This window comes from Eretmochelys imbricata, chromosome 7 (assembly GCF_965152235.1).
Source record: "Eretmochelys imbricata isolate rEreImb1 chromosome 7, rEreImb1.hap1, whole genome shotgun sequence".
Classification (NCBI taxonomy): domain Eukaryota; kingdom Metazoa; phylum Chordata; order Testudines; family Cheloniidae; genus Eretmochelys; species Eretmochelys imbricata.
Genome location: NC_135578.1, coordinates 68,756,088 through 68,784,011, shown reverse-complemented (window position 1 = coordinate 68,784,011; position 27,924 = coordinate 68,756,088). Strand labels below are relative to the sequence as shown.

The following is a 27,924-nucleotide window of genomic DNA, read 5'->3' as shown; positions in this document are numbered from 1 at the left end:
GAAGTCTTACAAGGATCAGTAGCTCTTACAAGGATCAGTAATATTCCAGAATATTATCAGCATATGCACTTCTGTTATACTTGATGATTCATAGATTCCAAGGCCAGAAGGGAAAAATCTGATTTAGTCTGACCTCTCACTTAACACAGGCCATAGAATGGGTGATCCTCTAAAGGTCTGCAAGATTAGTTCACATCTCCAGAAATGTGGATTACTAAAGGGGAGCTGCAAAGGCAAAACAAACAGTGGTCCCTGCAAGCTCACTGGCAGTTCCCCTTTAGTTACCCACATCCATCAGTGTTTGCAGGACTGGGGCTTGTGTTTTGGAGTTCTTGTTTCTTGGTAGGTAGACTGGTAGGTCTGTCTATGGGTTTTGATTTTTCTGTTTGTGTTTTACCGTATAAATATTTAGAATGTCAAATCTTGTCTGCTCTGTTTTTGCTGGAGGTTTCCTTGGCGGACTAGAGAACTAGAGTGAAAACTTTTTCTGCCTTCAGTTGAAGAGGAAAAGGTTCTGAAACTTTCACTCAGAAAGCTTTTCTCTCAGGTGTTTGTCTGGATTTAACAAAGAGGAATGTTTGTTGCTTGGTTTTATGTAACTTTAAAAGTTAATATGAACTTTGAATGTTATACATTAACTGGAGTTAATACAATTACCCTTGTAGGTTGGTGTTACTCTTTGGTCTTCTAAAAATGACAAACTTTTCTTTTCAACATATCAATTTTTCCTCAATCATATCAATGCCGCATTTACCCACATTGCATACAGACTCGGGCAGATCCCATGGCAATGGAATAATGACAACAGACACCAAGTGAAGAGCTGTCCCACTGTGTGGCCATAGTCATTAGACATGGGCAAATAATGCAGGAAAGTACTGGTATAAATTATTGTTCTCGGGAATGGATGCAGAAAATGAAAGTCTCAAGAATACTTGTGCAAGTATGTATTAAAGCAAAGATTTGAAGCAGAAGTGTCTATCAAGTCCTCCTCCTGCTTGTAAAATAGTCATAATAATCAGTGGGGGAGAAGTATATACTCAGATGCCAAATTGGAGAGTGACAAAGAGTAACAGCTTCATTGCTGTTTAACTTGCAACGTATACAGAGCAACCAATATGTCCAGTACCGATCCATGTATCAGGTACATCACCATTGCAACGGGATGAAAAATATATCATAGGGCTTAATCCGATGCTTTCTGAAGTCAATGGAAACTTTCCCATTTACTTCAGTTGGCACTGGACTGAACCCATAATGATTTTTTGTAAATGAACTAATCTTTACGATTCTCTTTTGCAGTGGTACAATAGGTGCTGGGGAGTCTGTTTCTGCTGTATGGTTAGTTTGTGTTTGGTAACATTTGTTCAATGAACATGCATTTGCACACACACACACATACACACACAAACTAAAATCTCTCTCTCTCATCCCACACCAAACACTGGCTACCTGATGCTTGAAGTACATTTCCCAGACCTGAAGAAGAGCTCTGTGTGGCTTGAAAGCTTGTCTCTCTGACTGACAGAAGTTGGCCCAATACAAGATATCCACCTCATCTCTCTAATATCCTGGGACTAGCATGGCTACAACTACACTGCATGTCAAAAAAAGATTTCAGTAGACAGCCTGAGCAATAGTTTCCTTTGATCCATTTGTAACTCGATCTCAGCATCCCAGCTACATATAAATATTTTGTTTCTTCCCCAAGGCTTGGGCTGAGGTTGGGTACATTCCAGAACAGTTCAGGCACAACCATAAAGATTTCCTAATCAGCCTTTTTAGAAAAATGGTGGTGTTTTCCACCTCCCTTAAATTAAAGGTGTGACAGTCAGTGCATGTCTAGTTGCTAGTGACTAGTAGGAATTACAAAAATTTTAAGATGGACTCTAATTAGCAGATGAGAAAGCAGAAGAAGGAGGAGGCTGAATAGAGATTGTTTATAAAATCAGATCAGCGGAATCTCTATTACTCAGGTACTAGTTCATGTACAGTATTTCCTTTCAGAACAGCACACAAAGAGTGCAAATGTACAAGACCTTCCAGGGGAGAATCACACTTAGAGATGAAAATGAAAACCAGGAAACAAAGTCATATTGTGCTTAACAAACTTTACATCCCTCACCCTTTTGACAGGAAAGGGACATGCTTATACAACTTTCTTCTATTTCTGTGTGATCACAACACACGCTTGAGAACACTCACAGCAAACAGCCCCAAACTCGGGGAGAGCTAAACCAAAAGAACCACTGAACTGAATGGAAGCTAGAACTCCTTTACTAACTCCTGTGAATTGAATCTTTATGGCTACCGATCTTGCACAGGCTGAATACTGAGTTACTGAAAAGGGAGTTAATAAGTGAAATATCCCAATATTAACTTGCTCCCCTCCCAGGAAATGGGCTCTCCCAGTTTCCTCACATGATTATCCAGGCACTTTCACTTCTCCATATATAGGAGCAACTCACAGAGTGACAGCTGAAGTAGGTAGAGGTACAGACCTCAGACAGATGCCTGATCAGTGCTCACACACACACACACACACACACACACACACACACACACACACACACACACACACACAGACACAGACACAGACACACAGACTACACTTACTTCACATGCTCAATCCAAGTTTTTGTGGAAAGTAGTAACTGACAGAAGTGTTAGCCCTGCTGATAAAGTTTAGTCCTTCCACTCAGAAAGAGAAAGGCACTAAAGACAGAGCTCTTGAACTACTATTTTGATTAACCCATCAGGAAAAGTGTCAACATCATGAATAGAGTGGTGGATGGCTTATGTGACCACACTGTAAATGAAGAAGGTGCTTTCATGTTCACATCAGAGTCTGTTGGAGAAGGGCATCCAGGTAAGTAACTGGCTGCGGGGGTACAGACAAGTCAGAATATTTTCAATTAAAGTCTGTTTAAGAAAGTCTGGTGAAGAATCCAGTCAATGTAAGTATTATCATATGGGGCGGTGGTGATGGTGGAGTATTTTTCCACTGGATGTTTCTCCATTTAGACTTCAAAATGCTGGCGGTTATGATGCTGCTGTAGGATATGGTGAGTTGCCACTCTAATTCATGTCTGTGAACTGGCTGTGTGTTCCTTCCATGTGGCAATTTGCTCTTCCTTTTCTGCTTGTTTGTTTTGCACCTTTCTTTCAGCAGATTACATTTGAGATAATACTGCATCTCTGATAGCCTCAGGTTTCACACATGTTGAGTTCCACAACCTCGAAGTTTTGTGAAACTCTCCTGCATACATGTTCTGCCATAAAACTGCTAGTCACAATGACAGGAATATCTCTAAGCAGGCTATTTAAAAACAGTTAAAAATGAAAGGCCCCATCAGCTATGCATGGCAGCCCCCTGACTCCCCTCCCCCCCATGATCTGGTTTTTGTTAAAACATATGGAATTGCTTAAGCAGGCAGTGGACAGTTATTTTCTAAACTTTGTGTATTGTCAGCAAAGTTTAATTTAATTTATTTTGAAAACAAATGATCACCTGCCATAAACATGTAGTTTGTGCCAACAGAAAGAATTCCTACAAATGAGGCTAGAGGACAATGACCTATTTGATGTCCTTTAAAGTATATTTTAGAAAACCATTTTTCATCGTGTTACTTTTGTCATGACAATGCCTTCCAGGTCTATGCACTCACTTGGGTGATATAAGGGTGAATAATGAAATTGAGCAGGGGTGGGGTGGGGATGACCTATCTGATAAGAAGAAAATGGCAAAACCAAAACCATCTCTGCTTTTCTTCAATTTTTGCTCATCTCCATAGTATTAATTGGCTCCTACAAATCCTTGGCTGATGCAAACAGGTGTATCTCTGTTGACTTCAATGGAGCTATGCCAGTTTACAGTGCCTGGTAATCTTTCCCAATTGTCAGTGGCTGATGTAACAAGACACCCAACTAAAGGGTAGGTTCCACCGTAGTGTTTGCTCAGCAACTATAGAGGACAGGTGACTAACAGCACCAAGAGTCTTATGTCATTCTAAAGAACGCTTTTTAATTTAAAGCAACACTTTAAAGGATGATAGGTCCAAAATGTCTCTTAATTATTTTTTAATTCCTCAGTCAGTGATGGTGAGCCTCCAAGCATTTGGTCAGATAAATACTCAAAAGTGCTTCACTTAGCTTCTTTCCCTTTCACCTTTTATTCTGTCTCCCATTCTTTGCCCTGATCCATCTTTCAGTTTAACTGACCCTCAGATTCCTTTCCTCATCTCCAGAAGTCCCTTTCTCAGCTTGCAAGGGCTTCACTGATGTCCTCCTCTCTCTTTGCAGTTCCCAGCATCACCTTAATCCCCCAGTTCCCATTCTGATCACCAACAGGAGAACTAACTGCACCACTGATGATTTTTCATTGAGTATTCAGGCTTGTCTCTCTCCCTGCTGAACTCTTCGGCTGTGCTATTTAAAGCTCCCACATTTCATTGCTTCCTGGGTAACTGGAACTTCCTCAGGCCTTAGGAAAATTTAGGAATTTATAAGATTTGTGGATAGCATCTCCCCCAGCAGTGATTGCCAGATCTCTGAAGGTCTCAAATTGCATTTCAGGGAAGAAAGGAGGCTTGCTGTAGATTTAAAAAAGAGAGAGAGGGAAGGTGAAACATGCCAGGGCTTTTTGAATTCCATCATATGAAAATATTTGGGTTTATTTGGTTCAAGTCAACGTTTGAGCTAACATATGGGCCAGTGTTTGTTCTTTCCAAACCAACAGACCCATCCTCATATATAACAGTGTGAAAAACAATCATTCCTCCCAAAGAAGAGTTGACAGGCTTCCAGATTGGGGCAGGCAAGGTTGGCACCAAGACACCCTTTGCAGCTCCCTGATTCTGGGGCTCTATCATACTTCAGCTGTCAGTGGCCTCTAGGAGCTGATCTGGCTGCTGGAGGTCAGCGTGATGCAGTTGCGTCGTAGCCAAAACCCTCTTTTCTCTAGCTATGCTTCTACACAAGGCCCAGGGAGAGGTGATGTAGGATCTGAAACATTAGCCTTAGGTTAGAATTTCCCTGTGTCAGCTGGCCATTTAAGCTAGGCTTAAATCTGCTTTCTGCAGATTTCACTGTACAGACAAACTGACTTGACTCAGACGCGTGAGTGGTGCAAAGCAGACTTAACAGGGCAGAGGATCTGCCCTAAGGTCTGAAAAGGGGCATCTGATGGGAGAACGCTATCAAATATATCAGACTAAATTCTTAAATTCTACCTTTCGCAAGTGTGTTCTTGTTAAATTTGTTAATTGCTCAACCCACTGAACCTGTATTCAAATACAGGTTTCCCCCTAGTCTATTTTTATAGAAGACTGAATTTGTTACACTACAGTAATATCCACAGCAATAGACTCATGGCACAGTCTTTTACAAAAATATGAATTTGCTCCAGGATCTCAAGTTTGCTGAGTGTTAATGTTAAAAAATAAGCTTCCTTGAATGCATTCATTCTGGCTAGGTGTCTGTATAGAACTGACAAAAGTAATGTATATGGTAAAATTCCCAGGCACTGTTAGGAGATAGCAAATACTGCCAAGCTGCAGTTGTGCAAACAGCAAGTGAGAACACTTTGTAACGGAAGTCAGAGGCAGGCAGGGGAGCGCTTATACATTATAAAGCACTGAAACAGATGAGCATTTGTTACCTGTAAATACATTTAATTTTGTGATCAGGGAAGAAGAGGAATTAGTTACACAATTTTAATTAAAGATGAGCCAAACCAAATGCCCAGTGCTGAATGCCCACAGTCTCTCAAGACATTTGGATCCGGATCCAGATTTGAACAAACCAGCCAAAGCTAATTTTTATTTGAAACATTAAATTAAAACTAAATAGTAAAATTGTAAAAAATCTACCATTTGAGACACTGGGGTTGATGCCAATGTTTACTTTGGTTTACACCTGCATGGATTTGCAGCCCTGATTCTTCTGTCACTTACACTGATGGAACTCTGTTGTCTAAAGTGGAGTTACTCCTGAGGTTTGCTTTGAGTTTCCAGTGAGAACAAGCCCAATAAGTCAAAGTATTGTAGAAATCTAAATCAGTAAATATATAAGGTGAAACTTGGCATTCAGCTGCAAAATTGTGTGAAACCACAAATTTCTCTAGGTGGCAGCTCAAAACCATAAATCATCTTTGGTTTTCTCAAAACTAGGTCCGGGTCTGAGGCAGAGGCTGAAATACTGCCCATATAGGAGCTAACAGTAGTTTTCAATGGGGTTGGGATTTCATCCTGAGTTTTGAGTTTGTAGCTAAAACTGACACCAGTTGACTCTTGCATAGTTTCTGGTTTAATTGTGAACATTTCTCTGTGATCCCTTTTTAATTTGTAATTAGCCTTTCCAGTCAGTAGAATGTCTAAAATGCCCATTGTTTGTCTTGGTGCCTCTTGGAATATAAAGATTCTGTAGCACAAAGAAACATTTCTTCTGGAAAAAAAGGTTCTTAAAAGTGCCAGTGTGTTCTCTGATGTGACTGATGGCAGATATTTCAGCGCTTCATAAAAGTGCTCCCAGTTTTTGATGGAAAATCTAGAATGGATTCTTTGGAGGAAGTTACTATATCAGTTATACCAAAGACCCCATCAGGGAGGACAGAGGAATCTTCTTTGGACATTGCACTCAATGACCTGGCTTTTGTTGAAGCTGTGTATGTATAGGTCACACCATCTTTCCACACGTCTAAATGGGTATACTATTAGAATTTACCACTTACAGAATCATACTATGTACTATCTCCACAATGTTCTCTATACCCTGGACTCTTTACAGAAATTGAAGTAATCAGCAAAAGCAAAAGGCTGGCACTGTCTACATGTGCTAATGTCACATGTGCAATATTAATAAATCCAGCAGCCTAGGTTTGCTGTTGGTGGATCCTCTAGTTGAAGAGGTGGGATTGTAACAGAGTTATAGTCCTTTTTAAAAAGGTTAATAGATATTTTAAATTATCTTGATTATATTAATATAATAATGAATATGACAGAGTCCTCATGTTACAGATAAGGTAACTCTTGATGGAAAACTTTTAGAACATTCTGTTTAGACACAGAGAGCACTAAAATGTTTACATTTCTCTTCCTCTGTGGGGACATTTGTTTGAAAAGGTGTTTCATTTGTGACTGGTGATTATCCCTCTCCTAGCTGGACATTAGAATAATTTCTACAAAATTGTGCTTGAGAACACTCAAAGAAGTAAAGCTTCTGGACGAGATCTTCAGCTGGTGTGATCTGGCTGGTTTTTCCATATAAACGTCCTCTTGACAAGAGAGGGAGGGGAAATACAGGGAATACATTATTTATTTATTTAGATGTAATGACCTCCTGCAGCATGCTCTATGCCTCACATGTATTAAAAAGACCAGATTCAGCACAAACTGTTGAGATCTGACAATAATTAATGAACTGCTGTTACACAAGACTGCCAAGTAAACATTATATAAGAACTCCCTGTATCCCACCTCAGCAGCTCAACCTCATCACAAACATCTCAGAATAAAGGTGGGGGGTTGCAAAAGTGGTATTTTGTTCCTGGAAGGTTAACAAACCTGGGCTCTGGTAGACTAAAAAGGAGAGTGAATTCCAAATTCCAATTCAAGCACCTCCACTAATCACAACTGCTTATGGAAAGTGAGATGGTTTCTCAGGTCACCTGGTTCCAAGCCATTTAAGATCTGCTCTACTTTGAATTGTACAGGAGAACTGACTGGTCAAGAAACCCTCTAGCCAGGAAAGGGAAGCCATGCTGTATCTCTTTGATGATGGTGCATTATGCTTTGGAAGGCATTGTTCTCCCTGAGTCTCAGTGCGTACCAGGTCCCAAACCTTTGGCACTTAAAACTAAACCTTCCTCTCCACCCAGAATGGCTGATGTAACTTTAAGCAGAATTGCCTCCAAACAGAAACCCTCTCAGAGTTTTCCATGAAGTATCAGAAAGTCTTACAGCAGGCTTAATTTATTCACCATGCACCACCTGTATATTTGATGGCATTTAACAACATATACAATAATATTACTAAGCAATATATTTAACAAAGAGAACAGAAATGCAAAGTATTGCATATATTCAGTGTGGCTGAATTCATGTTTCTGTAAGTATCCTCACTTTTACACTTTTGACTTTTTTTCATTTAAACAGTGCAGCCTTAATGTTGCATTGTCATAGTCTTTTTACTTAACAGTCCTGTGTATTTTGTAAAATAGAAACAATGGAACAGGAGGAAACATGGGAAGGGGGTGGAAACACTTTCTACCACCACCTTTACGTGTAGAGGGCCGATGGAAAGTTTTCCACTGAGGTGGATGGAAAGTTGGGGTTTTGACAAAATGAAAATTTTTGTGGAAAATGCTTTCCCCATTTTTTTTTGATTTTTTGGTCAGAAAACTGCATTTCTGGGGGCTGAAAACTGAAATTTTTCAGATTTTGGCAGATTTTAGATGAAAATTTCAAGTTTTTGTTGCATTTCTTCAGTTTTTGGTTGTTGAAAATCAAAAACATCTAATTTTTTTTAACGAAAAGTTAAAATCCTGTCTGGACCCCTCCCATTTTCTGATCAGTTCAACTTGGGAGTCTGGTAAGTACTACATGGTTTTATTGGAATGGCACACACTTTGAAGTGTGAAAATAATATATATGCACCTTAAGTAGAATGCAGAAAAGCTGAATATTGTCTCTCAGTGTGCTTCAGACCTTATCCAAAGTCTATTAAAGTACATAAATGGAAGTCTTCCCATAGATATAGTAGTATGAAATCCTTACCCAGTGGATCATAGAACATTGTAACAAGCCATATTAGCTGACCTTGTAAGGATATCATATATAATAAATGATAAAGTAGACATGCAGTATTCCAAACTATATGGTCTTAGAAATCTGTGATTAATAAGCTGTCCTGGGCACGTATATCTCTTATGTCATGAACTCTGTACATAAATACGTATTTAATGATAAATATAAAATATGCAGTTGTGTTATTCATTATACCCGATCTACTCATATGAGTAAAGTATGGAAATAATCATATTTGAAGCATAGTTGTACTTAGTTGTACTCAGAAAGGATATTCTTTACAAATGACATTGAGAGTTTTAATATTCGTTTTCCATATCAGATTTGTTTACAGATCAGATGAGATTTCCAGCTACCTTCATTGTAAACTCTATTTGGGAACGGAAAACCAAGCTGGGTTCTCTGCAGCCTTTTGCATCATAACAAACATTCAGCATTCCACAATTAGCTGACAGTTTTGATGATGATGCATGAAACATAATAGTGTCCACCTTGCCCTACCCTAGTTATATTGGCTCTGCAGTACTGTTGATGGCAGTAAAATCTAATTTGTTTCAATGAAACAATCACTTGATGATTACTTGTTCTGTTAGTTCCCTTGGAAGCACCTGGCATTGGCCACTGTTGGAAGACAGAATTCTGGGCTAGATGGACTGTTGGTCTGACCCAGTATGGCCGTTCTCATGTTCTTAAAGAAGTAGATGAGCTACAAAGACACATAGGAGAGGAAAGGAAGATATTTTTTGAAGAACCTGTTTTTCTACAACAGGAAGTAAGAAAGTACCATATTTATTTGGCTACTCACTTGATTATGAACATATTTTAACAAGAGATAAGGAATTTTTCAGTTACTAATTTTTTCATAAAAAAACAAAAGTTTTTTGTTGAAACCCAAACTGTTCACTAAACAAGGTCAGTTTGAACAAATCTCTCAACTTAAAAAATTATTGAGGGGGAAAAGTTTTGAAATTGTCAAAATGTCCCATTTCAACTTTTTCAAAACAAAAAATTTCTGTTTCCAGGCTAAATGACTTTTTGTTTAGAAACTTTAGTAAATGTAGAATAAAAAAAGTAGACAAAAAGGTCACAATTGGAATGTTAGGTTTTGAAAAGATCAAAATGACATGTTTCAATTGAACAAAACCATTTATTTTTTTGTTTTGGATTTTTATTTTGTGAAATTTTTTACGATTTGGGCTTTTTGTCCTGATTCACAACAGGAAATTTTTTTGATATCTCAAAAATAATTCCTGGAACAGTAAAATTGTTTCCTGGCCTGCTCTAATTTTAATATTTGCCTATTTGAAATTCATTCAGGGTGAGGCGATGCACTTTTCTGGAATCAATCCTCTGGCTACCTCTATCACTCATAGAAAAGTGTTTCTGTGAGTCAGTTAAACTTGTGAATCCAAAGACTCTTGTCAGCTGATTTTCCAATGTCCTGAGCACCTACCATTCCCATTCCATTTGCTGATGATGGTATCACTTGTGGGGGCTCAGCACTTCTAAAAATCAATCGTTATTTATTTGGACAAACTGATGTCTTTATGACAAATGAATGTCCAAGTATATGGAGAATTCACTTTCTATATATACATACGCACACCCACACAGGGTATCCCTAATTTGCAGACATCAGCTTTTTCATAAAAATACCAACTAAAGGAGATAAGTTAATAGTGGGGCATTTTAAGACAATTCTGTCATCAACTCTCTTAGACACTGCCTTTCCTTCTGTAGCCAGTGAAAGCTGTTTCTCTACACAATCAGCACATCTGCTATAGGAACTCCACCTACAAGATGATTGGGTTTCTGGATGAGAATTCCCAAACATAATTCTCTTGGGATAACCTGAGATGTTCTTCTCACTCTGATAGGGTGTGGTTTTATTTATTTATTTGGTCTAGTAAACCCATGAAACTAGTGAAGGGAATCACTGACAGTGCTGTTCTACCTTCAAATCACTGTCCTGTTGTCCTTATTCTCAAATTAGGGAAATGGATAGTACATTGTGCATGGTCCTGGTGACTCACTATTTATCTATTAGAAAAGTTTGTGATATTTTTATTAACTTTGTGGAGGATAATGCATTCCCAGAGATGGGTAAAGCAGTAATAAGATAATAATGATTGACATATCCTGTCATATTTAGGAGCTAATAAAAAGACTTGGACAGCTGAGATCAGAAACTTAAATAGCAGAATCCAGTATATGCAAATCCTGCTAAACAGAATCACTGCTAAAACCAGGAATGTTTAAATTAGAGACCAAAACTAATAGGCAGCTGAATTTCCTGAAATGTAGTGTATGGATCAGCTGATCGGCCAGGTAGATAGCACTCTCTCATGTGATAACCAGTAAACCTGAATCCCGATTAATCAATAATCTTCAGGTCATATAACTATGGCAGATGAGATGAAATGATTTTAATATCAATTATATATATATATACAACTATAATTATATATAAATTAAAATCTCAACACAGATTAATAAGGTCAGAAGGGACCGTTATACATCTTTTATTAATACGCTTTATTTATTTGGAAAGACGAGAAACCAAAACCAAATGAAAATATCTCTGTTTAGCAAAAGAAGGAGCTGGGATCTTTGCTTGGTGCATAACCTTAGATGTATCTAGGACTGGCCCTGGGCATTTTGTGCCTTCAGTGAACTTCAATTTGTAATCCCCTCCTGCTCTCCCCTGCATTCTACCCCACCTCCCTTCCACACTTAGTAGAGTGTGGGGATTATGGGGAGAAGGCTGTGGAGGACAATAGGAGTCATCAAATGTTTGTCCTCGAAAACAATCAAGAGAATATCTACGTATGTTTATAATTTCTTTAAAGTTTTTTTTTCAATGTCTCTTTCTTAGGCTTTAATTGCTGTATTACCTAGAAATGTATTATACTCTCTGTTGAACTGGAAGGGGTCATTTTAATAGCTGAATATTGTCTTGTTGGAAAGACTGTCCCTGTCATGTTTCACCCTTAAATGAACAGGCAAAATGGGCAGGTAAAGTTGTATTCAGTGCTAATTTACATCACCAAATAAATGCTATACTGCATCTGATGTCGATCAGGTTGAGGCACCATCACTGTGTATCTTCTTTGCCTGGACAATGTGTCATATGGTTTTTAAAATCTATATAAGCTTAGTTACTACAGTAATGGGGGCCATATAAGTATGATAGCTAGCTAGCTAGACAGATAGATGATAAGCAAAAAACAGCTCCCACAAACTATTTTCTAGTTCATTGTGATGTCAACAGTCCATATTTTCTGTAGAGAACACTGTTTTTAGACACATTGGCTCTGTTCTCTTTCAGATAAGATCTGTGATCAGATCAGCGACGCTGTGCTAGATGCCCATCTTCAACAAGATCCAGATGCCAAGGTTGCTTGTGGTAAGGACACACACATTTTCTTCTTTCACTTAGACTAGATGGAAAAGTGACTGCTTTACTATCACCTGCTTGTAGTTCTCTCTTTGTAATATATAAATGTAGGAGGTTGATGGGAACATGTGCCTGTTCATTTTTTATTCTAATTATTGTGTTCAAAAATATATGTACAGCAAAACAAAAAAGATCTGAACAAACAATTATACAGCGTCACTACATTGTTTCTCAAAGAAATTTTGAAAGTACATTGTGTTTGAGGACTGTAGCAAGAGCCTAAAATAACCAAACCAGTGGTAGAGTTAACTTTGTAAATGTAATTAGTATTCCAGAGGAAAAGAGATTTAGTTCCACTACAGTTGATCGTCCAAAGAACCGTGACCATTTGTAGCAAAGTGCACTTATTTGGCTTTATAGATACTTTAAATTTTTCATTGCTAACTCTAGGTGTTTTCCTGACAGCTCATCATAAAGAAAAATGTTTTAACCCTGTTTTGGTTATGTCTGCCAGTTGTTGTTATTAACATGTTGAAACTGCTGAAATTTGACCCGCATTGAGAAAGTCAGCAAAATGTCTCCAAATTCTCAGATTTGTAAATGGCCAATGGCATCATTTTCATGATGGAAATGACCCATTTTCCCCTCAACCTTCATACCTGAGGGTGAGATTTGGCACTTGGCCTGTGTTCCATGTAAGTCCAACTGAAGATCTTAAAACAGAGTTTAATTGGGGCTCGGGTGAATTTGGCCTTGTGCATTCATGAAAAAACAACCACCAGCTTTTGTCTCTCTGGTCCAGTTCCTCAACTGTGGTGCTTAACTCCCATTCAAATGAATAGGAGACAGGATCTTTCAGGATCTGGGCCTCCCTCCTTAAAATGGAGGCAAGGTTGCAAACCAGTGGGTCATTAGTGTGGATTGTTGGGTCCAAACTTACTCCGTAAGCAGGACAGAAGGATGCTTTTCTGGTTAAGGCACTGGAATGATGCTCTGGAATCTCAGTTCAGTTCCTACATTGCTCCAAACTTCCTGTGTGACTTTGAGCAAGTCATCAAATCACTTTGTGCCTCAGTTTCTCCAGCATACTAGTCCTTCCCTCCCTCAAGGGGTGTAATGAGGATAAATGGATCCATATGTGTGAGGATCTAATACTATGGAGATGGGAGCGATAACTACCTATATTATTTGTATTCGTTAGGGGCTGTTCAGAATTCACCATTGACAGAAATGGAGTTATTTGCAATAGCATGTTGAGTTATCCAGCCCTCCCTTATCCCTTTTCCTTCTTTCTGTCTTCCCGCTCTCTGTAGAGACAGTGTGTAAAACAGGGATGGTGCTGCTCTGTGGGGAGATCACATCCCTCGCCATTGTCGACTATCAGCGAGTAGTTCGAGACACAATTAAGCAAATCGGCTACGATGATTCAGCTAAAGGTTGGTGGAAAAATTCCAGGAATCCTGTTTCTTGCCAACATGGTGTGCTGGTCAGTGAGTAGCTCCAGAACAGGTCTCTCTCCACTTGCATACTTGTGCTTCTGCAGGCCTAATCAAATCATATGTCTTGGCTAGGAGCTGCTCAAACACTGTCATAAGAAAAACATTCTGACTCCATCACATACCAAGGAGAAACTTTTCACTGTATGGTTAAAGTGCTCATCAGGAAAAGGCAGCTAGGATATTTTTTGAACTGGAGCATGTTGGCAGAGTAGCTGCTAACTTGTGCTATAGAATTTACTCTCAGTTTAACTCCTTGCAACTTGCATGTTATTCAAATGACCAATCAGACTAATGTAAATTAGTTAGATGGAGTGGAAAGAGAAGACTTAGTGAATCTGTATTATTATTAATAATTAATTATGATTATCTATTACAGTATAACGTAGGGACTGCAATCATAGCCCAGGCCCCCATTCTGCTAGTAGCTGTACAAACACAGAACAAAAAGACAGTCCCTACCCTGAGGAGCTTACAATCAAAGTAAATTTCATAGCACTGTGGAGTGTAGTACTGTTGCAAAAAACAGTGGTTTATATCCGAGATACATTTCAACATCCAGTTTGCAATATCTATAAATGTATTGTATTATTTACATATTTCAAATGTTTTACAGTTATCATGAAGATTAAGTATGTTTTTTTCTTTAAAAAAACTTTGTTAGCGGTATTTCCTGGTTGATATAATCTTGTTGGTACAAGACTTCTGAAGAGAGAATGGTGGGAGAATGCTGTAAAAGCACATTTGCTAGTTGGCTGCAAAGGCAGAATATTATGTAACATAATAACATTGCTCTCAGAAAATACTGCCAGATCCAGTAGTGTAGAAATCTCCTCTTTTACCCTTACCACCAAAGCAGTGTGGGTCCCTTAGTGAACCCAGTCGAAAACCCTGCCCTACAGAAACTATAGGAGAAAAAGCTAAAAGGGGCAGAATTGCATACAACTTTTTCCCTTATGGAATTCTTTCCCATCACAGCCTACTTAAAGGAAAGAGGGCATGGAGTGTTCTTCAAGTGGACGCTTGTGTGTATGTGTATATTTGATGTATAGGTGTTTGATTCTAGATTTGGTAAGCAGCTGTCAGTAGCTAGAATTTTGGGAGAGGTGAGCATAGGGTAAAGCTGATTATCCTCTACATAACTGGGGAAGAAAATGAGAATTTCTGCCATAATATTCTGCAAGTCCTTGACAATTTTGTATAAACCTTTTCACTTGTCCTTTGAAGGCAAAGCTCTGCTTTCAGATCTGGATGGCAAGTCTCAAATCTGCTTTTCTTACATGTGTGGATCTCCCGTTGACCCTCACGGGAGATTCTTGCATACATGGAAAACAGAATATAAGAGCGAGATCTACCAAAAGGAGAATTTGCTGAAAATATCTATTTGTCAGAAAATACAGTGGGCCTTTCATGTTGTTCAGTAATGTCATAGAGTTTCCCAAAATATTAACTCCAACTGTACACAGATCATGCTATTCTTCAGGAGGTGCTCTGCTGCTGGGTTGTTTCCCAGGGACATTAGATATCATGATCAGAGAGAAAATGTTAGCAATACTAATGGTTCTGTCACTGAGCCTTGGGTTGATGTTCCAGAATCAGAGAAATTAAAGATGACCTATATCTATAGTATTATCATCTTTATGTTTTTGCCAACACAGGATTGTACCCTAAGATCTTCTACTGAGTATTTTGTGTAGTTCAGCTTTAAAGAGCTCATGTGATGGGGCTTCTGCCATTTCCCTTGGGAGAATATTCCAGTCTGACAGATGGCCCTGATAAGAAATATTCTTGATATTCAGGTGGTCCTTTACTTAACTTAATCTGATTCATTATCCCTAGTGATATTTCCTTAGACTCTCCCTCCTTGGTGTTTAGACCCTTCCAATGATGAAATAGCATGTGTAAGCCCTGCTGGGGAAGGACCATAGCAGCTGTGATCATACATTTTCTCTCTTGTGATTTCTTACTTTTCATGCTGTTTGGGACTTTCCTGAGCATTGCTTTAGACGAAATGCCTGTGCCAAGCAGCTGAGAGAGATGAGACCATGCTGTGAGGTTGAACGGAGAAGAACACATTAGAATTGTTGCATTGACAAAAATGTAAAAGCAAATAGCAGGCAGATTCTGAGTTTTGAAGGCACTGTTGTCCAGGATTGGAATTTCTGGCATATGGTTCCATGTAGCTATGCTTCACTGTGCAGGGAAGTTAATTTACTCCTGTGTCTTCTTCTAAACAGGCTTCGACTACAAGACTTGCAACGTTCTGGTGGCGCTGGAACAACAGTCGCCTGATATTGCCCAAGGTGTTCATATGTACAGGAATGAAGAGGATGTTGGTGCTGGTGACCAGGTAATCAAAAGTCATCCCTGTTCACAAAAACAATAGTAAAGTAAAACACACTCTACAATCATCCTATTAGCTCATTAGGGCAGCCCGCCAGTACACTCCCAGCTCTGTTTACTCCCAATGCTACGAGAGACAGGATCACTGTATCTCCTTAAAATGAAAACATTTCTTCTGAAAAGGTCAGGGTTAGAAAGTGAGGGTTTATCCACCCCATTGTCCTATTTTCTAAATTAAAACCAGCTTGGTCACAGTTCATGAGAATTTGCCCAGTCTCATCCTGTTCTAACATAGAAGAAAACGCACATGTGTGTGAATACATTGATGGAGCTCCCATGGGACACACAGGGCCAAATTAATCTCTGGTGTAACTTCTTTAACTTCAGTGGAGTTACACCAAGGACAGTTTTGGTCCACACAATAGACCATGCAGCAGATCCTCCGCTAAGCTAAATTGTCATAGCTCCATGGAAGTCAATGGCGCTGTGACAATTTACACCAGCTAAGGATCTGGGCCCTAAAGCTTAGCAAAGTTAGCTTTTTCAAGTAGGCTTCATAGTTCTGTTTTAGTAGGGTTAGATTAATCAGATTTTGCCTTTGCAGCAGGACTTGCCCAGTAAGATTAACTAAATAAATAATAAACAAATAAAATCATATAAGGTCGTGCCATGTTTACATAACTCTGGAGCTTTGATGTTGTAAAAAGGTGTTCTCTGTCCATGTTTCAAGCGTAAGCAGGAGAGCAGTGTTTGTAAAATGAAGGCAATTCTGCCCGAACATTTGTAACTCTCATTTATTTCCCAGAGGCAGGGATCAGTGTTAGTATAATTGGCATTCCACATAATTAATACTGTCCAACTCATATTTCTGTGAGCTGAATAGCAAATGGAGATGATTACAGTTCTCCCCAAGAGCATGAAAATCCTGCAACTCCAATTGAAGCCAATATGAATGTGTGTTTAACATTTACAGTAGTTCTCATTAGTGGTAATATCTAGTTTATGGTAATGTTGTTGAGAATTGTAATAGAACCATGATAGAGTCTTGGAACCAAAGTCATATTACCCCCAAATCCTCATGAGAACTAAATTAACATGCATTTCTATCAGCAGAGGGACCAAATAGAAATGCATCTGTCTTAAGTAGTTACATGGCTCTGATTACTGCAGGAGCTGAACACTTCACAAATTTTAATGTATTTATCCTTGCAGCACTCTTGTGAGGTAGGGTAGTGCTATTGGCCCCATGTAACACGTGCAGAACTGAGGCACTGAGAGACAAAATGACTATTACCAGGTCACAGCAGGGAACTGAACTCAGGTCTCCCAAGTCCTAAGCACTTGGCCATGCTTCCTCTCTTCAGTTTTTAAATAATTCCATTTATGAGCTGCCATTCCACTGGACTGCCTGACAGGAAGCAGTAACACCAAGGAAATATCCCTGCTAACTCCCAGCATTGGCCGGTTCAGACATACTGTGACAACATTCGTTAATGAAAGTCTCAGATAGGGTTGTCACCTCTGAGATACAAAAAACGGCGACATCTGGGATGATCCTGAGCCCATGAATCCGGCAGCTGGCAGTGTATACCGAGCATGGCTATAGATTTCTGAGGACAGCTACCTCAAAAAAGGGGTGATCTTGGGAAAAACTGGAGAAGCATCAGCCCTAGCCCCAAGCCGTATTTCTAACGCTGTCCAGGCCACCTTACTCATTGTGGAGTTCTGCCTAAGAAAGAAGCAAGGCTTGGGTCCAAAATATGCCCAGATATTTTATTTCCATTTTTGCATTTAGACAAATCACTTGTATTATCTGGGTATAGTCCTTGCCAATAGGGTGGGTTGAAAATTGTCCATCCAAACTGTTATTTAATAAAACACAAATTTCCACGAAAAATGTCTGATTACCACAGAAAAGTTTGAGGTCCTGTCACAAACTTTTCAGCCAAAAATTGAAAATGTTTTAACAAAAACTAAAAACTACTGGGCAGGGACTGTCTCTGATTATGTGTTTAGGGAGTACCTCGCACAGTAGGGGGCCTGATCTCAATTGAGGCCTCTAAGGCTGTGTCTACACTGCCAAGTTTTTTTTTGCCAAAAGTTATACCACTTTTATTAAAGGGCTTTAATTAAACCAGTGTTGCCTGTCCATACTACTCCTTGTGTTGCTGGAACGCATCCACACTAGCAGCTCTTGCAAAGGCAAAGAGAGCATTACACTGTGGGTAACTATCCCACTATGCAACTGGCCACAGGGTGGTTTGGGAAGGGTTTGCAATGCCTCATGGGGCAGGTACAGGGTCACATGATGCAGGTTTCTCAATCCCATCATTCTATGGGCATTCTACTAGATTGCTAGCTGCTTTCCAGCTGAAGTGGGCGGAGAGGGGCGGGGGGAGAGTGTGTGACAGGGAGCATGTGTGTATGGGGGGAGGGGAAGAGACAGACAGTGTGTGTTGGGGGCAGAGTGAGTGTGTCAGCAGGCTGTCTCCTAAATTCAGCCAGGCAGCTGAAAGCAACCTGTCCTGAGGCAGGGGGAGGGGGAAACCCTGACATCAGCCCCCACCTCCCTCCCTGGCTCTGCACCGCACAGAATCTCTCTCTCTCTCTCACACACACACACCTCTCTGCCTGCCTGCCTCTGTGTTCTTAGTGTGGGAGACAGCAGGAGCATTCCAGCCAAAGATTTGCTCTGTTTCCCAGAGCAGCACAGCATGCAGGCTGTCAGAATGGAGCTTTGAAAGGAGAGGGGCACATGCATGCGTAAGTAGAGCAGTCACTGCGGGCATTGTGGGACATCTCTGGAGGCCAATTATAGTGATAAAAGCAAGCAAGGTGTTTACACTGGCTCTTTGGTGATAAAACATTTGTGCAAAAAGCCTTATCACTCTCGTCAAGGTGGTTTTATTACAGCACTGCAACTGAGGAGTTTCGTTGCAAAAAGTGGCTTTGCAGTGTGTACACCTCTGCTGTTTCATCGCCAAAAGCTACCTTTTGGCAAAAAAACTTGGCAGTGTAGACCATCCGATGCTACTGTAACACCAGTAATAACAACAATAAAAAGTAATTGTAAGGCCCTGTTTGCCTCAGATGAGATTCTGTGGTCTCTAGGCACTTCTGTAATGCTCATATTAATAATTTAACAGGATTGAAAGCCCTGCTTGCCCCAGTGATTTAAAATCTATCCCTCCTCTCCCATTACAGGGGTTGATGTTTGGTTATGCAACAGATGAGACAGAAGAATGTATGCCTCTCACTATTGTTCTCGCTCACAAATTGAACACCAAGTTAGCAGAGCTGAGACACAGTGGTGATCTCCCTTGGCTTAGACCTGACTCTAAGACACAGGTAAATATTGCTTTCACTCAGCATGTCCCTCTGCTCAATACAGGAGTCATGGAAAGAATCCTTTCAAGTCCTGATCACTTGCAGGCTATTAATAACTATCTGTCTGGTTCAGTAAAGCCACTGTTTTACCCAAAAAATCTTGGATTTCTTTTTCCAATATTTAATTACTGCTATTTGTTCAGTTCAGAATGTCGTTTTAAGTGGATAATCCAGAATTTCCACATTATAACATACAGTCTGTTTTCAGCTTCCTACTGATTGTATATAAAGCAGTTCCTCTGCTCAGGATACAATCTCCTGAGGGTTGCAAAAACTGTTAGCATGCACCTGGATGTCTGACACATGACACTGCATAGCACTGAAGAAACATTTAACCCTTGAGTACCAGGAGCGGGGTGTTCCCTGCTGTCTGAAAACATGTCAGGAAATCTGAAGGGCAAATCTGGTTCATCAGTGCCTACAAATTAAGTGTGGTTTTCACTGAAGGATTTGAATTTCAGTGGGATTTGAGAGTTTAGGGATTTGAGGGATTTAATTGTTTTAGGCTCCTTTGAAAATCCCAGTCTAAGTATGTATTGCTAAGAGTGTCACTGGAGAGTTTGAATCATAGAATATCAGGGTTGGAAGGGACCTCAGGAGGTCATCTAGTCCAACCCCCTGCTCAAAGCAGGACCAAGCCCCAATTTTACCCCAGTTCCCTAAATGGCCCCCTTAAGGATTGAACTCACAGCCCTGGGTTTAGCAGGCCAATGCTAAAACCCCTGAGCTATGGTGCATAGAGGTAAAATATTTGCTTTGCATATGAGCCTTCTGAATTTGGGTCATCTTTGCTCACCAATATATTTAGCAAACATGAAAACCATACACTTCATTCCTCATACCCATTAAACAGTTGTCTCTTTATACTTTGTTGCCACAGGCACCTTCCTGTACGTCGGCTGTTGTACTGCCTGGTGTGGTATATATACAATATGGTAATGTATCATACAGCTGTTTCTTTTACCCCCCTTGTTCATATTCAGGTCACTGTTCAGTATACCCAGAAAAATGGAGCCGTCATCCCGGTCCGTGTTCACACCATTGTGATATCTGTGCAGCATGATGAAACCATCTCGCTGGAATACATGCGCAAAACCCTGAGAGACTGTGTGATTAAACCTGTCGTTCCTGCCAAATACCTGGACGAGAAAACAATTTACCACCTTCAGCCCAGTGGGCGTTTTGTCATTGGGGGGCCACAGGTGTGTGTTTAGTATTCTTTTGATCTTTCTGCCAATTTTCCTTTTCCCATCATATTGTTCTACAGATTAATTTGTGTCCTCAGCCTGTATTTCTAACAGAAGGACACAGACTAAACACATGTTAAGAGACCAGTCCTGCACCATTGGAGCCAATGGGAGTTTCACCACTAATTTACATGGGAGCGAGACCAAGGCCTTAATGCACTGGATTCCAAAGAAACTTCTGAGGGCATGGTTATGTCATATATATATAAGCAAGTTGGGCCAAGACCTGCTTTGTGTATTCAGTGTCCAGCCCGGCAAGGTGCTGGGCATCCTCACAAGATCAGGCCCTCAGTCCTTTCTCAGGCAAAACACTCAGTGAAGTAAAAGGGATAGCCAAACATAGCCAAACATAGCCAAACATTTAGCAACTGTTGCTTTTCAGAGGTGCTCGGCACACACAACTCTAGTTAAAATCAATGAGAGCTGCGGGTGCTTAGCACCTCTGAAAATCAGACCCTAGCCAGGTTTGTCCAAGAGGAGAACGGGAGGGAGAGATTTGCCATGTTAAGGCTTAGGAGCCAGGATTTAGAGCTTGATGTGGCATTCATCGAAGTCAATGGCAAAATTCCCATTGACTTCACTATTGCAGGACCAGGCCTTTAGTCCAGATTTTGTGAAAAACATCTTCCTAGGCCATTGTTTGTTCCGCTTCCCCCTATAATGCTTCCTTGCATAACTAGGCCAGCACCACATCCTCTTAGCAGGGACATTCCTGACTGTAGGGCCAATTTTCTGTCTATCCCAAACAGACCTACTTATCCTTCATTGTTGAAATTCATTCACTTTATTCAAACCTATCTCAGGTATTTCTAGGGTGGCTGTTACCATAATATCTAAGCACCAGTACACTGGGGTATAAAGCATGTTGCCAAAGTTAGTTCATCATTGTACTATAACCCATATGAGAAATGTAGACTAGAAGTGGTCAGTTCATAATATGACTAATAAAACAAGCTGTGCAGTATTAATGGTCTAACAAGCACCATCAGCATTGACAAATATTGGCCCTATAAATAACGATATGCAGCTCATTGTGGCAACCAACATAAATGCCTACTTTCTTCTGTTAGAGAGACAAGGTGCGTGAGATAATATATTTTATTGGACCCTCTTCTGTTGGGGACAGAGACAAGCTTTTGAGCTACACAGAGCTCTTCTCTCTTCTTCTTCTTGGTCTCCTGGGACCAACGCAGCTATAAATCTACTACTTCCATGTCTTACTCCGTTCTGTCTTTCATAGACAGAACACCCCAAAAAGGGAAATGGCAACAAAACTAGAAATGGTTAGCTATGGACAGCAGGCTTATAGGGAATCTAAAGCTGTAAACGCTGACTCTGGAGTGTCTGTGTTGCTTACCTCATTTGGACTCTGCCTCACATCTTCAAGGCTAATGATGACTTGCATGTTGGCCTTGGCAATTTAAGAGCTTTGATGAATGCCAAGTTATAATGAAACTTCTAAACACCATTTTCCCAACAGCAGCAGCACCCAGTGGCTCCTTGATTACATCACAACCCCCTTTTAAAGCATGACTCCACACTGTGTAACGTTTACAAATATATGTGAGCTCTTTTTATCACCTTAAAAGAGATCTGTGCTTGAATACATTGTCTCTCACTTACACATCTCATAGTCTCATTTGATCCTTCAGTTAAGTCATAATAATGCTAAGTTCATGACATCCCAATCATTCCCACTGCAACTGAATGTGCTACCCCAAGCCTAAATTCTGAATGTACTACAGGATTTAACAGAAGATTCTCAGGGGGAGAGAGCTTATATTCAAGCTCAGATAGCTGTAATTCCATTTTCTGTCATTCAGAAATTTCTTAGTAGAACTGGGCAAACACCCAAAGAGTTTCTGTGAATATTTGCTCAATCTCTCTAAGTAAAGCTTCGGCTCTCCTTTTATATTTCCTATCTGCAAATATTCCAGTGATTGAGTTTTACTGGCTTGAATTCTCTATAAAGAGAATTTCAAGGTTCACACACAAAAATACAAACTACACTTTAAATTTGCCCATGCTACATTTTAAATTTCCTCACTCAGGAAATACTTAAGCATTCAGCAAATCTGGGAGCAGTAAGAATACCATGGGACTTGATGAGTTGCAAATGACCAACACAGTTCGAATAGGAATATCAACTGCTCACTGTTAGCAGTGGTGATCAAGGTAGCTGTGTAGATGGCCAGTGGGGATTACTAATGTCTGTTTTATTTTCTCATTAATATACATAATAATCATACATTTAAAATGACTAAGAACCCTCAAGTCATGTGTATAACTAGTTTAGATAACCTCATATTCCTGTCACTGTTAGCCTCTTCCTCCTTTACCAGTTATCTCTGTTACTCTCATTTGTTGCATCTCGTCTTAAATTAGACTGTGAACTCCTTGGGGCAAGGACTGTGTTTTCTGGATATCTGCACAGCACCCAGGATAATGTGATCTCAGTCCTGACTAAGATCTGTGGGTGCAGCCATGATACAAATCATTATTAATAACAATACCAACATATCCCTAGAGTAAAAATAAAACCACCTGAAAGTGAGTTGGTTCATTTTAAATTGTGAACATGTGTGAGGAAATCAAATACAGTATTTATTGAATTATTCACCCAGCTTTAGATCTTATCCAAAGTAACAGAGCCTGATCCTGCTTCCATTAAGTCAATGGAAAAACTCCTATTGACATCAATGGAACTTTTTATCTTGCAAGTAGATGCATTTTTTTTTCAGTATAATTCCAGTATAAAAGTCATTTTTTAAGCAGATATTTGGGATCTGGTGGTAGCTAAGAAAGCTTATAATATTTGCCTTTGAAAAAGGCATTAGGAAATAGTGCTGGCAGAAATAGCCATCTTGCAACCTCTTTGCCTGACCGCTAAATGCTCCTCATTAATGTCTTGATCCAAAGCTCAGTGAAATCAGTGGGAGTTTTCCATTAATTCTAGTGGGCTTGGAATCTGGCCCTAAAAGAACATACATAGCCACCCACTGTCATGGTAATTCAATGTGATACTGGTAGATTCATTGTTACAGTTGCACCTCAAGAATGCACAGCTCACTATCTTGCTTTCTAGAAGTCTCTTTGTCTGTGAGGAAATTACTGTATTCATCAGACATTTTAAGCGTTCATTCCTTGGAGCCAGTATAATAACATGATAGTGAAATAGTGGAATTATTTTTTCACAAAAAAGCTATTAGCTAATAAAAGCATGAGAGGTAACGCTTGTTTGAATATCACAGGGTGATGCTGGCGTTACTGGTCGAAAGATCATTGTGGACACTTATGGAGGATGGGGAGCCCACGGAGGTGGTGCCTTTTCAGGCAAAGATTATACAAAGGTGGACCGGTCGGCAGCATATGCAGCCCGCTGGGTGGCCAAGTCTTTGGTGAAAGCTGGGCTGTGTCATCGTGTTCTGGTTCAAGTATGTTCCATTTTGAATCTTGTTGATTTTTGCCTTTTTTTTTTTAAATACACTTTTCATTTTTACCTTTTCCCTGAAAAATCCTCCTGAGAAATATGGGTTTGTGAGGGACAGAGCTGATGAGGTGGCCAGCACTTCTCAAGCCATCCTGGCCTTGGTTAGTCTGCGATGGGGCAGGTGGGGAGAAATCAGAAGTTTATGGAATTCTGGAAGCTTAGCTTGGAGCTGGACTGAGTTTAAAAGGAAGATCAGGAGAAAGATCTTGTTCTGCTTAGTTCAAGATCATAGTCACTGGGGCTTTCAGCATAGTAGCTTCCTCAGGCCTGGGACTTTTTGGATAGTTTACATTTTACAGGAGGTTATTCTGGATATTTACTGGGTCCATCAGTCTTCTTGTATCGACTATCCCCATTAGGGGTTCTTCTTGCTGTGCTGGAGGAGGGTGTTCTGATACTACATTGTTCTGTCACATGTCCTGCTGGCCATATGAGGCTCCATCCTTGTTTTCTAACTATTGCTTTTGTCTGCCAAAGGTTTCTTATGCCATTGGAGTTGCTCAACCCCTCTCTATTTCACTATTCACTTATGGAACCTCTCAGAGAACAGAGAAAGAGCTACTGGACATTGTGCACAAGAACTTTGACCTTCGACCCGGAGTCATTGTCAAGTAAGCATGTTGCAGGAGCACACGTATATGGAACAATCAGAGTGAACACCTCCTGGAACTCATCTCAAAGAAATATTGAGGTTACAGAAGGAAAAGAGCTATTAAATCAGCCTGCCCAACCTCTTGTTCTAGTATAGTATTGGTCCCTATAGTACAAAAAAGATGTTTCACCTGTGTACACAAACTGTAACTATTTCTGGACCTAACAATATTCCAGATTTTATAAGAAGCCAGATGTAACTCCCAGTGGTTTCAGCTGGAGTTTTGTGTTCTCAGCAACTACTCAGCCCCTCTCAGAATTTGGCCTGCATAGGGGTTACTACAGCTACATGTGTGTGTTCTGTAGTATGTGTCATGGAAATAGTTTTGGCTCCTAGTAATGTTATCTCATTTTTACTAGAGCTGTTTGAGAAATGGAGACTATTTTTCACAAATATGTCATTGAAAATTGGGTCAAAATTTCCATAAACTTCAATGGGTTTTGAGCAGACTAACCCTTATAGCCACGTTCATGGTCATTATTCCATAAAACAAGTTCATTGGTACATTTGCACTTCCAAAATTCAGCCCACTTGCTGGACTGAAAGGAGGAACTAGCCTCAGTCAGCAGAACTTCAATGATTTATAGTTTAGTCTAAAGTGTAACACTATTTTCTTTTCTTTTTCTTGAACACTAAGGGATTTGGATTTAAAGAAGCCAATTTATCAGAAGACTGCCTGTTACGGTCACTTTGGAAGAAATGAATTTTCATGGGAGGTGCCTAAGAAACTTGTGTTTCAATAATAATGGGTCCATCCCCAAAGCAGAAGTGCAGAGGATTCTACTAGTCAATAAGATGTTGGCAGAAATCAGCTCAAGGAATTTCAGATTTTAAATGGACAGGATATTCTCATGGGAATTAATACTTACTCTCAATGCCTTATCCTATTTCATTGTCAAAGACACCAAAGGCAGAGTCTGTTTTTATTGTCACAAGAAGACACAATACAGTTTATTTTACTGCTGCTATGTTGGTTCCACTGACAAAGGCAAAATCTGACTAGGACATACAAACCAGCGTTTGGGCCTCAACTCTGTTACAGTGTGATTTTACATTCAAAAGAAAAGGTATTCCTCATGAGTCTAGCTAAGGAGCAGTAGGTCTCCTCACCCTGACTGGACACTAGGAAATATGGGGGGGGAGAGGGGGGGACAGTTTTCTTATAGGAGCTGGTATTGCATACAACTATGGGGCATTTTGCTTGGAAGAGATTCGTTATCATGTAACTGCGACATAGCTGCTCCTTTAAAGGATGTTGTTGGTGCTTAGACCTCCTTCATTGGTGACTCAAACTTTTTCTTCTATACTGACCTTGCAGCAAAAAGCTTTTAGCTACTATGTACTTATAGGGGCTTCTTTTCTATGTGTTTACATCTTAGCACATCAAATTTTGGAGTCAGTGGCTCATCCCAATGTATGGCACATTAGAGCTCCATTGACTTCTCGTGGATTGTGCTAATATGAACACTGCCTAGTAGCGACAGTGCTTTTAAACACTGTAGAGTACCCTATTTTAATAGATTTTTAAAGGCATGGTGTCAAGGTATCACCCACAATTTATGGAGTTATTTTTCTCCCACTGGTGTTTATAACAACAGCCCTTTGGGAGAATGACACTGAAATCTGTTTCTTTATTGAAATGTGCTGTCCGTTACTTTTATGCATACACTGGTTTGCTGTTGGAGCATTGCTCACTAGTGGTAGGCTCAAGGCTTTGACTTTTGACATTGAATGCTATATGGGGACAAAATATGCACATAAAACAACCAGAACACATTGGAAATAAAAATAAAAGGTCCTTATATGTTAAAATTTGGATCTACCAAATTTGACAGCATCTTTAACTGAAAGACTATGATTGAGTCATCCTCTAGATGGTAGTACTATCCACCCTAGGTTTATAAGTCTAACATCTGTAGAAAACACTTGGCTCTAGGCAATGTTCCAGAATAGCTTGAGTTGTGTACATGTTACTGCCAAAGTTAAAAGTCACCAACTGCTTTTTATTTTAGCAGCTCTGCTTACAAAATGTAGACGTGGGATCTCTGTGATCCAGGCAATAGCTGGTTGAGGGAGAGTGTGTCATTTGTGGATGCACACACTGTGTTGTCTTAAAGCGTGAGTGAAAGGAAATGGGATTAGTCCATTTCTGCAAAGGACTTGGGCCAGTCTTGGTTATATTGGAGTCATGGGTGGGTTTTCTCACTGACTTCAATGAAACCAGGCTCTGGTCCACTGTCAACATTTCATGTTGATGTAGTAGGCACCAAGAGTGAAATTAATGCTGCTGCAGGGGTTGACCCAAAATGCCACTCAAAATTCACATAAGGGTTAAGGGGTTAGGTGGCCCTTGTACGGGATTTCTGCACTGGAGAAATTTTGCTTCAGGGGAATGCAGTTTCTTTGCACACTGTCTCCTGACTTGTTCTGAAAATGGAAGCAGTTGGAATAATCTAATACCTGACTCATTGCTGTGTGTTTAAGTTTGGTGATCATTAAAATAAAGAACTAATAGCACTGGCTAACAGTAGGCATGATTTAGCCAGGTATTGTGCAAACTTCTCCCCTTTCAGTGCATCTCAAATTCAACATGCCTCCTTCCTATTCAAGGAACAAGCTTCCCCTCTTCAGCATCTGTGCTAGACTGTGCAATGTGTACCAGCTAGAATGAAAAAAACAACCTCAAAACTATTTGTTTCTGTGCGTGTGGCTTGGAACCCATGTCTCCAGAAAAAAGAAATCAGAACATTAATCCGTGTCCTCTAGCCACACAAATGCTTGCCCTTTGGTAGGAAAACATCAAAGTGCAGCTGCACGTAAAAGAGTCATTTGGCCAAAAAAGACACAGTGGGGTTCTGTAGTCAGTCTGATTCACTGATTTCCAGATCAGATTTGCAGAGTTTGTAAATTAAATTGTTATTTGTAACTGCTAGCCCAAAAAATTCTGCCCAGGCTCAGAAAGGCGAGCTGGTTTCTTTCCATCCCATTACTAGTAATAGAGGCCATGACACCTTGGAATACACCTATGCTACTCCATTGCCTTCATATTACACTCTCACTGCCACCTGTGAAAACCCTTTCAGGACTAATGGGGCTATGCAGGTGTAC

At 40.0% G+C, this 27,924-nt stretch overlaps 1 protein-coding gene across 1 annotated transcript; it reads left to right on the top strand.

The window, feature by feature from the left end:
• The first annotated feature begins 2,775 nt into the window (after window positions 1-2,775).
• On the top strand, window positions 2,776-25,559 carry MAT1A (methionine adenosyltransferase 1A). The gene is made up of 9 exons (XM_077822253.1): window positions 2,776-2,869; window positions 12,133-12,210; window positions 13,515-13,637; window positions 15,935-16,047; window positions 19,245-19,388; window positions 20,411-20,629; window positions 23,926-24,108; window positions 24,642-24,775; window positions 25,454-25,559. The coding sequence occupies exons 1-9, from the start codon at window positions 2,776-2,778 to the stop codon at window positions 25,557-25,559; spliced, it is 1,194 nt and encodes a 397-aa protein (XP_077678379.1).
• Window positions 25,560-27,924: the final 2,365 nt, after the last annotated feature.